At 40.0% G+C, this 14,486-nt stretch overlaps 1 protein-coding gene and 1 long non-coding RNA gene across 6 annotated transcripts in view; one reads left to right on the forward strand and one right to left on the reverse strand.

Annotated features, from left to right (window-relative positions):
• Positions 1-14,486, reverse strand: part of ANKRD55 (ankyrin repeat domain 55) — a 180,835-nt gene that overhangs the window by 113,112 nt on the left and 53,237 nt on the right. For 3 of the 5 annotated variants that reach the window (XM_086361785.1, XM_086361782.1, XM_086361788.1), the window contains exons 1-2: positions 3,739-3,871; positions 3,346-3,436 (exon numbers count right to left, since the gene is read on the reverse strand). In XM_086361785.1, the coding sequence (XP_086217911.1) occupies positions 3,346-3,403 (58 nt within the window). In that variant the 5' untranslated portion in view covers positions 3,404-3,436; positions 3,739-3,871. Of the gene's footprint in view, positions 1-3,345; positions 3,437-3,705; positions 3,872-14,486 lie in introns of those variants that run through there. The other 2 variants (XM_086361783.1, XM_086361784.1) reach the window with 2 other exon arrangements.
• Positions 1-14,486, forward strand: part of LOC147350377 (uncharacterized) — a 35,533-nt gene that overhangs the window by 20,521 nt on the left and 526 nt on the right. The window lies entirely within an intron of this gene.

Raw genomic sequence — 14,486 nt, forward strand, 5'->3', positions numbered from 1 at the left:
ACCTAGATAGCATGTTCAAAAGCAGAGACATTACTTTGCCAACAAAGGTTCGTCTAGTCAAGGCTATGGTTTTTCCTGTGGTCATGTATGGATGTGAGAGTTGGACTGTGAAGAAGGCTGAGCACCGAAGAATTGATGCTTTTGAACTGTGGTGTTGGAGAAGACTCTTGAGAGTCCCTTCGACTGCAAGGAGATTGAACCAGTCCATTCTGAAGGAGATCAGCCCTGGGATTTCTTTGGAAGGAATGATGCTAAAGCTGAAACTCCAGTACTTTGGCCACCTCATGCGAAGAGTTGACTCATTGGAAAAGTCTCTGATGCTGGGAGGGATTGAGGGCAGGAGGAGAAGGGGACGACAGAGGATGAGATGGCTGGATGGCATCACTGACTCAATGGACGTGAGTCTCAGTGAACTCTGGGAGTTGGTGATAGACAGGGAGGCCTGGTGTGCTGCGATTCATGGGGTTGCAAAGAGTCGGACATGACTGAGTGACTGATCTGATCTGATAATCTCATTGTGATGAGAAAAGAAAGTCAGGTCTTTAATAATCATAATAAAAAAGCTTACAAACAGCAATGCACTATTTCCTCCCCAGCTACTTGCCCCGTTGATGGTTAACAGCTGAAAGAAGATGCAATGACTCAAAATCAAAAATAAAAACAAAATAAAAAAGCAAGCCAACCCCAGGAACAACTCACACTGTCAATGAGTTTCCATATGTAATTCAAACAAGCAGTCAAATGTCAACCACTTGTGGAGAACACCATGGATTTCCTTGGTTTTTAATATGTTTTTCTTTTGAAGGTAAAATAAAACAGGACACAAAGTTATACATAAATGCCAGTTCCATAAAGGCACTGCTGTTGCAGCAGTCTTACACGACTTCTAAGATCTTTCCAGATGTAATGTCTTTTGTCCACATCTGCATGTAAAGCCAGTGGCCACTAGCGTTTTGATTCCCCAGATATCAGGAATTCCAGGAAAATCCTCTACTAAAGCACCAACCACACTCAGCTTTTCAAGAGAAAATCATTTCACCCTGGTTTTACCCAACAATATAATATTTAGAATCTATGCAATTGTCTAAATCTGTTATGACCTTTCATGTTTTTAACATGATAACAGAATTATATGATAACCAGATATATATTTTTATAACAGGATATATATTTTTAACATGATAACAGGATTAACATGATAACAGAACTATTCAGCTATCATTCAGTTAACTGTAATTCTGCGGGTTGCTGTAAATGGTACCCTGGAGTTCTAAAAAAAAAAAAAAAAATTAATGTAATCTAGTCAACTGGTCTTAACTAAATCCTCATTTGTCCTGAAGACTGCTAAATTTGAGCCAGAGTTAGAGAGGTGAGTTCAGGGTTTAATAATTATAAAGTTAATAATAATAACAAAAACAGCCACAATTTGAAAGTACTTAATGCACATCACCTGGAGAAGGAAATGGCACCCTACTCTAGTACTCTTGCCTGGAAAATCCCATGGACGGAAGAGCCTGGTGGGCTACAGTACATGGGGTTGCAAAGAGTCAGACATGAATGAGCAACTTCAATTTTTTCCTAATGTACATCAGGCAAAGTGACAGATGCTTTTTATACATTATTTTAGATTCTCACAACAACCTTGCTAGGTAAGCATCATTTCTTCTATTTTACTGCTGAGGCAATTAAGGCCCAGAGAGGTCAGGTAACTTACTAAGGTCACACAGTAAGAAGTAGTTGTTCTACAATTCCAACCTATTCTGCCCGTGCTCTTTCCACCATACCACAACACCTCTGGAGAGAAATGATTGAGAAATAAAGATGGAAGTCCCAGGGAAAGAGTTAGCTTACAAGGGGGAGAATCAGGTCTACGGTGGGGAAATAGTCACGAGTTGCTCACATGAAAGGTGCTATAAGAAAATAAATATTATAAATTAACATTTTAACTGTGTTCTGGGCTCAGACTTGTTAGGAGCCACAATACTGGAATAGATGAATTCATTATGAAGGGTTAGTTCTTCATACTCAGTTCTAGCTCCCTCAAATTAATCTTAATAAATAAACCTATTGTGTTCCTGTTTGGATTACGTAATTCAATAATGTCATTTTTTAGCCAGTTTGAGGTCTTTGGATTTCAGCGTATTTTCACTCTTGCTGATTGCCATCAGTAGTACAAAGAAAGGGAAAGGCTGCAGTGGGCACAGCTGTAACAATCACTTTGTCTACAGTGCTCATATCCAAATTCTGTGTGAATCGGCACATTCTGAAGATACACACAAGCATATGCATAAGGTAATTACTCAGAAATCTAAATGTAAATCTGTAACTTGACAAAGCACTGAACTAAAATAATTCACCCATGAAACCAGATGTAGCTTGAAGAATAGGTAGTAAATACACTATGGCCTAGAGCAGGAAAAGGGGGGAAAAAAGAATTTTCTTAATGAGTCTTTCATGGACCACCATTTTCACTGTATAGCCAAAACAATTAAATAATCAAAGGATCTTAGCATTCTGAGGAATACTCAGATGTTATTGCAAGTGGTTTAGGTAACAGATATTTTTAAAAAATCTTCTAAAAATATTTATTACACTTAGAGAATGGAAATTTCCTGTACTTACAGAGAGAAGGTGCATGATTACACATAGATATATATATATATACACACACACACACACACACACACAAACTTCATATGCAGAATGTACATGCATAAACTGTATGGCTGAATACATGTTTTTTTTAATAAGAATAGGTGAATTTCACAGTAATTTTTTTCCTGTGGAAAATTACCTCCACATTGGAAACTGGGAATCAGAAAAATATATCCTTTCACTGCAAATAATAACATAGTGATAAGTCATTACACAACCTCAGAGGAGATAATGTATCAGCAGCAAGATAAATTTGGGCAACATCTATTCCTGGAGGGAATTAAGAGATATTTATAAAACTATAGCAATGCGATATTGGGTTAGTAGATTGAAATATATATATGATTTTTTCTTTTATGTTACTTATTAAATGTATGTATTTTTAAAGATCTGAACAAAAAGCTAATGAGAATAAAGATGGTACTATCTGAAATAACTGGTGCGCTTGAAACCCAATTTTTAAAATTTGTAGGTAGGAGCACTTTAACAAGACTAACAGACCATAAGCTTGTTTTTCCCTTGCAAATGCTGATCAAATGAGAAGTGAACATTTAGAACAGGTTTGTTTCCTATGTGAAATCCTCTTTCCACATCTCACACACACACACACACTCTCCCTGTAAACTGCAAATCCCTACATTGAACTAAAGATGCAAAGAACCAAAGGATGAGTTAAAGCAGCGTTTTTACCTTTTTGTTGATCAAACACAGATGGAGTACTGAAATCCATGTTTGCCTGTCTCATCATCTACCATCAGAATGGCAAAAAGGATCCAGGTCTCTAGAGAGGAAAACACACCGTCTCACACGTTACAGTCAACACAACAGTCAGATACAGCAGCCCCTGCCAAGCCCTCTGTTTGAGAATTCAGTGTGCATTAGAGCTGCAGGTCGTTGTCAAGGCAAATAATGAAAATAGGTAAATGTTATTCCTCTAATACCTGACAGGAAAAAGACTTACTTATGGTCTCACTCATCAGCTATCCCCGTGTGTAAGTTATTAAACACTCTCCAGCCCCCAACAAAGAGAGAGAGAAAAAAAGCTCAAACCCTGAAAAATGGTGTTCATGGAGGGCCACCTGCCTTGGATCTGGGCCAGGAAAATACTGGAGGTCACGGAGATTCAGCAGCTGGTGTGTTGCTTTAAACCAAAAGAAATCTCAATGGGTGAGTGAGGATTCACAGGGCCAAACAGAGCATGTGCAGAGCTGCCAATGCAGTCTGGATTCGGCTGTGTTCTTGGAGGAGTGAGAACTGCATTTGGGTCATGTGAGCAGAGTGCCATCTCAATGGAATAGCACGTAAATATTGTAGCAGGAGGCTGCTGCCCATGTGCTGTATGGAGTTGTTACAGGCTTTCCCCACTCATCTCTAGTCTCCCTTCAATTCTGTTCTCCAAATGACAGGGAGGATGGGGGAAGGAAGCGGCGTTTGAAAGGTTGCATTTCAGGGCTCAGATATCCATAACGATAAAATTAAAACAGTGTGCAATCTCAAGGGTGTTTAGAGCAGTATTATACGCGGTGGGGAAAAAAGCCTCAAAATCACCTGAATGTGTATCAATTGAGGAGCAGCTTGAATAAATGGTAGCAAATTCATACTCTAGATTTAAAACTCTGAAGTAAATCTATGTGAATTTATTTGGTAGGATGATTCTATTAACAAATGGAAAAAGTTATATATTTCATTTGTTTACATTTTTATTAAACCAGAAACCACCTACTGTATATATAAATATGTTTATGTATGTTCATAGGAACAGAGGAAGGTGTATGAAGATATATTGTTAACATTGGTTCCCTCAGGGGCTTCGCTGGTAGCTTAGCTGGTAAAGAATCCACCTGCAATGTAGGAGACCCTGGTTCAATTCCTGGGTCAGGAAGATCCCCTGGAGAAGGGATAGGGCTACCCACTGCAGTATTCTTGGGCTTCCCTGGTGGCTCAGCTGGTAAAGAATCCGCCTGCAATGTGGGAGACCTGGGTTTGATCCCTGGGTTGGGAAGATCTCCTGCAGAAGGCAACAGATATTCACTCCAGTATTCTGGCCTGGAGAATTCCATGGACTATATAGTCCATAGGGTCACAAAGAGTCAGACACGAGTGAGTGAATTTCACTTTCAGGGGATTGCAATTGCAGTAGGAGATTTCTAACTTGTTCTTCTTCTACATCTGTATATTTAGGCTTATCATAATAAGCCTATTATTTTATATTTGTTATTAAAAATCTGATATAATAAATTCAAAACAAACAAAGCTCTACATTCAAGACAATCAGATATTTGGAGAAGTCCAACAGTCACTTAGAAGATACTCTCGTAAATGCTGTTGATAATGATAATAATTTAAAAATTTTAGTTAGTGTGTGACTATAAAAATAAAAGCAGAAACCAACAGTTTTCTTCAATACACAAACTTCTTTCTTATCTCTTGCCTCTCACATTTTCCCCATCAACACAGTGTCTGGCCTGAGTTCCTTGTGACAATACTATGACTTACTCACCGTCCTCATATCAGTCTTCCCCCCGCAAATGCCCTGTGTTCATCTTACTTAAAAAGCAGGCAAAACCTACTTCTTATAAATCATTACCCAAAATGTGCTCCATAGATGCACTTCTTAAATTTCCCAGTGCTGTGTGTTTTTTTTTTTTTTGCATTAAAAGTGAAAGTCAGACTTTGGGGACTGAAGAGTGAATTGGTGAAGACATTTTGGCATAAGCTAGTGGATATTCTGCTAAGGAGAGATGGCCTAAACTCACCCAACTGACTGAGGTAAAAGGAGTTGTGGCTGCTTGGTCCCAAACACTAGAAAGATTAAGGACTTAGATTAACTTCCTTTTAATTCATTTGTTCATTAACTCATCAATGTTTATGGAAAGATTACTATGCTCCAGTTATTTTGACAGGCACTAATGATGCAGCTGTAAGCAAGATAGGAAAGTTTTCCAGGCTCAATGAACTTCACTTTGGGTGTAGCTTCTGCTTCTGGCTACACTGCAGGAATAGGGATTGGATTTACTCTCCAGTTCAAAGAATTAGAAAACTAAGCAAAATATTTGAAATGATATTTTTCAGACAGCAGGCAATGTAGACCAGAGATCCCTGGGAGAAGAGAAGTGAACTGAGTCTGATGAGTCTCGCTGGCTGCTTGGCGAGAATTTTCAGGCTGAGGCACAGGGAGGGTGTGGTGGGTTCAATGGTGCCCCCACCACAAAGATGCATTTGCTTCTTAATTTTCAGAAGCTGTGAATGTGACCTTATTTGAAAAAGGGGTCTTTGCCTATGTAATCAAGTTAAGGAGCTCAAGGTGAACTCATCTTAGATTATCTGTGTGTGCTAAGTCACTTCAGTTGTGTCCAGCTCTTTGTGACCCTATGGATTGCAGCCTGCCAGGCTCCTCTGTCCATGAGAATCTTCAGGCAAGAATACTGGAGTGGGTTGCCGAGCCTTCCTCCAGGGAATCTTCCCGACCCCGGGATCGAACCCTTGTCTCTTACATCTCCTGCATTGGCAGGTGGGTTCTTTACCACTAGCACCACCTGGGAACTCCTAGATTATCTGAGTGGGCCCTGAATTCGACGACAGTTGTCCCTAGAAGAGACAAACGTAGTGAAGTCAAGTGACCAGCGATTGCAGTGATGCAGCCACAGGCCAAGAAGGTACAATTGAAGCCACTAAAAGCTGAAAAAGGCAGGAACAGATTGCCTGCTAGAGACTTCAGAGATAGTATGGTACTGTTGACACCTTGATTTTGAACTTCTGGTCTAGACCTGTGGGAAAATAAATTTCTATATTCTCAGCCACCAAGTTTGTGCCAATTTGTTGCAGCAGCTTCAAGAAACTAACACAGAAGGGGGCTTCCCAAAATGGGTGCAAGTCTCTATAATGTGACATTTCTGTGCCCATTTATATCATTACCAAAACCAAAAGAAAATACAGACAATTCCATGTTTGTAAAAGGGCTACTTGGGGCTCATTTTAAAGAAAAGTGTCAGAGTATAAAGGACACGAGTTTGTTTTTTTTTAGCTGTGTGATTTGGGCAAATTACATAACTTTTTGAGCCTGTCGTAATCTGTGGTATGGGTACCCTACCCCCTAGCTTCCTGTGAGAGTTCTTATTGCTCAGTCCACTTCTCAGGCTGCAGACATAGAGATGATTTTTTTCTGTACAACCAGAGCCAAGTGTAAGATAACATTTGGTTGTTTTTTGTCAAGTGTGTTTTGAATAAGGCCATTATTCAGACATATTCACACACTTTTCACAGATATCGGGTGCCTGTGATTCACTAACCCTTATCTGTAACGTAGGAGGGAAAAGAGGAGGTCTGTGTGACTGTGCAAAATCTGGCTCTGCGCCCCCTCTCCAGATCATCTCTCACCACCCTCCCTCTGTTCTCACATCCGGCCACACTGGTCTCCTTTCTGTTCCTGGGTCATGCCATGCCCTTTCCCAAACTCCCAAGATTTGCTATTTTTTCCCTTCCCTTGGAATGCTTGTTCCCCAGTTCAAATGTTGCTGTTACATCGAGGCTTTCTCTGACCACATTTTCTAAAATAGTCTTTCATTCCTTCACCCCATTTGTCACTTCCTTCTTCAGCATGCCACGGTGGATTAACAATGAGGAATACCCTCCCCAGGAAGACAGGCCTTTGCCCATGTACGATATCTCTCTAGTTCAGAGCTTCTCTGACTACCTATGGTAAAAGTTGCCGTTGTTCAGTAGCTAAGTCATGTCCAACTTTGCTATCCCATGGACGGCCGCACGCCAGTCTCTCTTCACTATCTTCCAGAGTTTGCCCAAACTCATGCCCAGTGAGTCAGAGATGCTGTCTAACCATCTTATCCTCTATTTCCCCCTTCTCCTTTTGCCTTCAATCTTTCCTAGCATCAGAGTCTTTTCAGAGGAGTTGGCTCTTTGCATTAGGTGGCCAAAAGTGCTTCAGCTTGAGCATCAGTCCTTCCAATGAATATTCAGGGTTAATTTCCTTTAGGATTGACTGTTTGATCTCCTTGCAGTCAAAGGGACTTTTTTTGGTCAGAACTCTTCACTATGACCCGTCTGTCTTGGGTGGTCCTACATAGCATGGCTTATAGCTTCACTGAGTTACTCAAGCCCCTTCACCATGATAAGGCTGTGAGCTATGAAGGGGTGTGGTAAAGAACCAGGTTTTTAAAATTTTCAAACCATCATGAAACTAATGCATTAATAAAATATGATAAAAATAATTTAAAAAGAAAAAATGATTTATAGAAGGCAAGACCCAATCTTTATTATTAGATTCAACAGGCATTAAGTTATATCAATAAATGTAATCCAAACAAGGAATAATAAAAGAACTTTTTAAATGTACACATTGTTCACTGAAAGTACAGTTAGTCATTAATATGCTGTGCCATCCAATATGGTAGTCACTAGCTACATATGACTTTTTAAGTTTGATTAAAATTAAATGAAATTTTAAAAAATCATTTCCTCAATCACAGCAGCCACTGTGATTAAATTTTGTCATAATTAAAAACTTTTGTTCTTTAAAAGATGCAGGTCAGAAAATGAAAAGACAAAACACAAACAGGAAGAAAATATTTATAAAACATATCTAATAAAGGATTTGTGTCCAGAATATGGGCTTCCATAGTGGCTCAGTGGATAAAGAATCTTCCTGAAATGCAGGATACTTGGGTTCAATTATTGGGTCAGGAAGATTCCATGGAGAATGGAATGGCAACCCACTCTAGTATTCTTGCCTGGAGAATCCCATGGACGGAGGAGCCTGGTGGGCTACACTCAATGCAGTTGCAAAGAGTCAGACAAGACTGAACAACTAACACTTCACTTCACTTCATCCAGAATATACCAAGAATTTTCAAGAACAAAGATGTGAACAAAGATGTCACCAAAGAAAACATATAAATGGCAAGTAAGTATATGAAAACAAGCTCAGCCTTATTGCTCATTCAGTTCAGTTCAGTTCAGTCACTCAGTCGTGTCCGACTCTGCGACCTCATGAATCGCAGCACGCCAGGCCTCCCTGTCTATCACCAACTCCCGGAGTTCACACAGACTCATGTCCATCGAGTCAGTGATGCCATCCAGCCATCTCATCCTCTGTCGTCCCCTTCTCCTCCTGCCCCCAATCCCTCCCAACATCAGAGTCTTTTCCAATGAGTCAACTCTTCACATGAGGTGGCCAAAGTACTGGAGTTTCAGATTTAGCATCATTCCTTCCAAAGAAATCCCAGGGCTGATCTCCTTCACAATGGACTGGTTGGATCTCCTTGCAGTCCAAGGGACTCTCAAGAGTCTTCTCCAACACCACAGTTCAAAAGCATCAATTCTTTGGCGCTCAGCCTTCTTCACAGTCCAACTCTTACATCCATACATGACCACTGGAAAAACCATAGCCTTGACTAGACAGACCTTTGTTGGCAAAGTAATGTCTCTGCTTTTGAATATGCTATCTAGGTTGGTCATAACTTTCCTTCCAAGGAGTAAGCATTTTTTAATTTCATGGCTGCAATCACCATCTGCAGTGATTTTGGAGCCCCCACTGTTTTCCAATCTATTTCCCATGAAGTGATGGGACCAGATGCCATGATCTTCGTTTTCTGAATGTTGAGCTTCAAGCCAACTTTTTCACTCTCCACTTTCACTTTCATCAAGAGGCTTTTGAGTTCCTCTTCACTTTCTGCCATAAGGGTGGTGTCATCTGCATATCTGAGGTTATTGATATTTCTCCCGGCAATCTTGATTCCAGCTTGTGTTTCTTCCAGTCCAGCGTTTTTCATGATGTACTCTGCATATAAGTTAAATAAATGGGGTGACAATATACAGCCTTGACGTACTCCTTTTCCTATTTGGAACCAGTCTGTTGTTCCATGTCCAGTTCTAACTGTTGCTTCCTGACCTGCATACAGATTTCTCAAGAGGCAGATCAGGTGGTCTGGTATTCCCATCTCTTTCAGAATTTTCCACAGTTTATTGTGATCCACAGAGTCAAAGGCTTTGGCATAGTCAAGAAAGCAGAAATAGATGTTTTTCTGGAACTCTCTTGCTTTTTCTATGATCCAATGGATGTTGGCAATTTGATCTCTGGTTTCTCTGTGTTTTCTAAAATCAGGAAGTTCACAATTCATATTGCTCATTAGGAAAGGCTAAATCAAAATCACAATGAAATACTACTACACACTTACTGGAATGTCTTTGAAAAGCTAAAAACATACTGTTTGCTGGTGAGGATGCTAGAACTGTGACACATTGCTGATGGGAATGCAAAATAACCCAGCCATTTTATAAAAGTTTGACTGTTTCTTAAAAAGTAAAGATAAATATGGCCCAGAAATTCAAGTCTCTGGCATTTACTTAAGAAAAATGAAAACATATGTTTTCACAAATACCTATTTGTGAATGTTAATAGCATTTTATTTTCACCCCAAACTGGAAACAGCTCAAACATTCAACAACCAGTAAATGAATGAACAAGCTGTGGTACACCTATATCCTGGAATACTACTCAGCAATGAAAAGGAATTGAGTCCTTATACATCAAAGAATGATGGAATATTAAAAACGCACTTGACTGAGTGAATGAAGCCTGATTCAAAACACTACATTCTGCATATCTCCACTTATAAGGAATCCTTGTAAAAGATACAAAGAAAATAGAAATCAGAGGAGTGTTTTCCATAGGGGAGGGAAAAAAGTACAAAGGGACCAGAAAGAACTTCTGCAGTGATAGAATACTCTCTATCTTAATTATGGTGATGGTATACAATCTCTATTCACTTCACAAACTCAGAGAAATAAACATTTCAATAGGGTGAATATTGCTAAATCATATCTCAACAAACCTCAAAGAATAAGCAATATAAAATACATTTCTGTAATTTAAATAATAATGTTATCCTAAAATGTTTTAAAACACCCTTGAAAAAATTAAAATGAATGAAAATAGCAAGTTTAAAAATAAATAAGTGTGAAGAAAACATAGGTAGTACTCTCTTTGATAAAGGTCATAGTAATATTTTTTTAGCTCTCTCTCTTCAGGCAAAGGAAACCAAAGTAAAATCAAACAAATGGGACTATCCAAACTAAAAATCTTTTGCACAGTGAAGGAAACTATCAAAAAAGGAAAAGGTTATCCCACTGTATGGGAGAAGATACTTGCAAAAAATATATCTAAGTGATTAATTTCCAAAATATTAAAATAACTCATACAACTTAACATAAAAAAAAAATCAAATAACTTGACTTAAAAATGGCAGAGGATCTGAACAAACATTTTTCCAAAGAAGACATACAGATAGCCAACTGTCACATGAAGGTATTTAATATAACTAATCATCTGCTACTGCTGCTAAGTCACTTCAGTCGTGTCTGACTCTGTGCAACCCCATAGACATCAGCCCACCAGGCTCCCCCATCCCTGGGATTCTCCAGGCAAGAACACTGGAGTGGGTTGCCATTTCCTTCTCCAATGCATGAAAGTGAAAAGTGAAAGTGAAGTCGCTCAGTCGTGTCCGACTCTTAGCAACCCCATGGACTGCAGCCTACCAGGCTCCTCCATCCATGGGATTTTCCAGGCAAGAGTACTGGAGTGGGGTGCCATTGCCTTCTCCGAACTAATCATCAGAGAAATGCAAATGAAAACCACAATGAGATATCACCTCACATCTGTCAGAATGCTGCTGCTGCTGCTGCTAAGTCTCTTCAGTTGTGTCCAACCCTGTGCGACCCCATAGACAGCAGCCTACCAGGCTCCCCCGTCCCTGGGATTTTCCTGGCAAGAAGACTGGAGTGGGTTGCCATTTCCTTCTCCAATGCATGAAAGTGAAAAGTGAAAGTGAAGTCGCTCAGTCGTGTCCGACTCTTAGCGACCTCATGGACTGCACCTACCAGGCTCCTCCATCCATGGGATTTTCCAGGCATGAGTACTGGAGTGGGTTGCCATTGCCTTCTCCGTCTGTCAGAATGACTACTAGCCAAAGGGCAGTAAGTAACAAATGTTGGTGAGTATGTGTAAGAAAGGAAAATCTTGTGCACTATTGGTGGGAAGGTTAATTGATATAGCCACTGTGGAAAACAGTATGGAGATTCCTTGAAAATGAAAAATAGAGCTACCATCAGTTCAGTTCAGTTCAGTCACTCAGTCGTGTCCAGCTCTTTGCAACCCCATGGACTGCCATATAATCTAGCAATATCACTCTTGAGTATTTATCTGAAGGAAAAAACCTCACTAATTTGAAAAGATACATGTACCCCTGTGTTCATTGCATAGCCAAGATATAGAACTACCTAAGTGTCCATCAATAGGTGGATGGGTAAAGAAGATATAGATGCAGAATGAAATATTACTTAGCCATAGAAAATGAACTCTTGTCATTTGAGAGAGCATGATGGACTGGGAGGGTACTGTGCTAAGTTAAATAAGTCATACAGAAGTAGACAAATACTGTACTGATTTCACTTACAAGTGGTATCTAAAAAACAAAACAAATGAACAAACATAATAAAACAGAGACTCATAGACACAGAAAACAAACAGATGGTTGCCAGAGAAGAAAGAAAGAAAAATAAATAAGTGCTTATTTTTCTTATATTTGTGTACACATTTAGATTGTAGTTAACAAACTAAGCTTAAAATATCATGTATTTACCACTACTCTACTGTGTGTGACTTTCCATACCAGTGCGAGAGCACTCAAAATGGTCTACACCACGACTGTGGAGACAAGCCCCTTACCACAGGCTTGGAGGTGTGGCAATGCTTAATTACTGCAGCTATTTCTAAATGGTTATGTTTATAAGTACTCTCAGTTTTTTAGCATATCTTGTATTGAACTGGTGACAAGCCAAGCTCGCACCAGTGGTGGCTCACACTTTGCATAAGTTTGGTTTAAATTTCTCTTCCTTTGACTCTTACCACGATGGTTTCTTCCTACCATCCAGGTCTCAGCTCAGAGAGGCCTTACCCAAACTCTGAATTCTGTGTAAGCTGACTCCTTGCCCAACTCCAATTGCAGTTAATAAAATGTCTTCATTTTCCTTCTGTGACTGTCACTATCTGTAATTACTGTGCATTTCATTATGTCTTCATTATCTGTATCCCTGAGCTGTCTTTCCCCAGACTTCTCAGAGTGTTTCAATGGACTTTTAAATGCCTGAGTCTACATCCTGGACTGAGGGCATTTTTCCAGAATGCTGAAGGCCACTTTGCCAGCTCTGGGGGTTAGGCCAGAAATGCCAGGGAGCTCTTCATTCCCTCCCCCAGCCCAGAGCGGCCCTCAACCAGTGACTCTTGGGAGCTGGTCTATAAGCTCTAACTGCTTTCGGTTTAGATATAATGATTCTGACATGTGCCGTTTCACACCATTTCCCAACATTTCCCTTTACGGATTAAGCTCTGCTGCCACCTGCAATAACTGATTTAATAACATTCTTTTAATGGGCTGCCATTCCCCTCCTGTATGACATCCACCCATCCACCTTTCCTTCTCATATTTCTTGTATTTCTCAATAAGTCACTTGCATTGGAATCATTGTCCCAGGATCTTCTTCTGGGAAAACTCAGATTAAGACATTTCTCCAGTAGAGGATAAACTTCATAAAGACCCTTGGCTACTCTGTCCACTGTGTGACCCCAGTCCAGACGCTGCTGCTGCTGCTGCTGCTGCTGCTGCTGCTGCTGCTGCTGCTAAGTCACTTCAGTCGTGTCCTACTCTGTGCGACCCCATAGATGGCAGCCCACCGGGCTCCCCGTCCCTGGGATTCTCCAGGCAAGAACACTGAAGTGGTGAGGCACAAAGGGAGTACTAATGAATATTTAGTGAATGAAGGACTTCATTGGTGGACTCCCCTTGCCAAAGTTGATGATTTGTTGTTCACTGACAATGTTGCGTTAGAACTCAATTAACCATTGCATATTGGAGTACTTTCTTCCTAAGAACTTTCTGGTGAGTTCTTCTGATAACCTTGACATTTTCCTGTGTAAACAAAAACCCATGTATTTGTGAATTTCAGATGTGCTGCCATGTTTCAATAATATTCTGATAGTGCTGTAAACTGAGGGTGAACTTCCAGAGAGGTTTCAGGTATTCCTACATTTTATTCAGGTGAAACCAGAGCCTTCACCAGGATGAGCTCATGTTAAGGAAGTAGGAGCTACAATGGCAGCATGCAGGCAGTGACGGGCCTGGGCATCAGACAGCTCTGAGTTTAAGTTCTACCTTAGCACATTTCTAGCTTTGTGAGACTGAGCAAATTACTTAACCACAGTTATGAATGAGGATAAAAAATATTTATCTCATAGGGTTGTTGTATGGATGACCCCATGGACTGCAGCACCCCAGGCTCTTCTGTCCTCCACTATCTCTCAGAGCTTGCTCAAATTCAAGTCCATTGAGTCAGTGATTAATTACATACTACGACAATAATATTTTAGACATATTGGGTTAAATACAATAAATCACTAAAATTAATTTTACCTTCTTTTTACTTTATGCATGTGTTTACTAGGAAAATTAATATTACACATATGGCCTGCACTTTATTTCTATTGGCCTGTGCTATTTTACAGGATCTTGGAAGAATCTTTAGGAAAGTCTAGTTAGCTGACTGGCTCAGCCATATTTCTTATTGTCAGCAGGACTAATGGGCCACAATTTGAAAGAGGGTAGAGAAGGAGGAAAGGAAACATGGCCATACTGAAGATCGTGGAAGACTGAAGAGCCCAGAGAAGCCAGTATCATCATTTTCATTGTTACCATCACTATTATGTAACCCAGGAGTTAATCACCCACTCTTCAAGCATCACCTTTCTTTTTTATCAATCTACC

This window comes from Bos grunniens, chromosome 20, assembly GCF_055505025.1.
Source record: "Bos grunniens cultivar Pamir isolate PY7600 chromosome 20, Bosgru_T2T1.0, whole genome shotgun sequence".
Taxonomy (NCBI): Eukaryota; Metazoa; Chordata; class Mammalia; order Artiodactyla; family Bovidae; genus Bos; species Bos grunniens.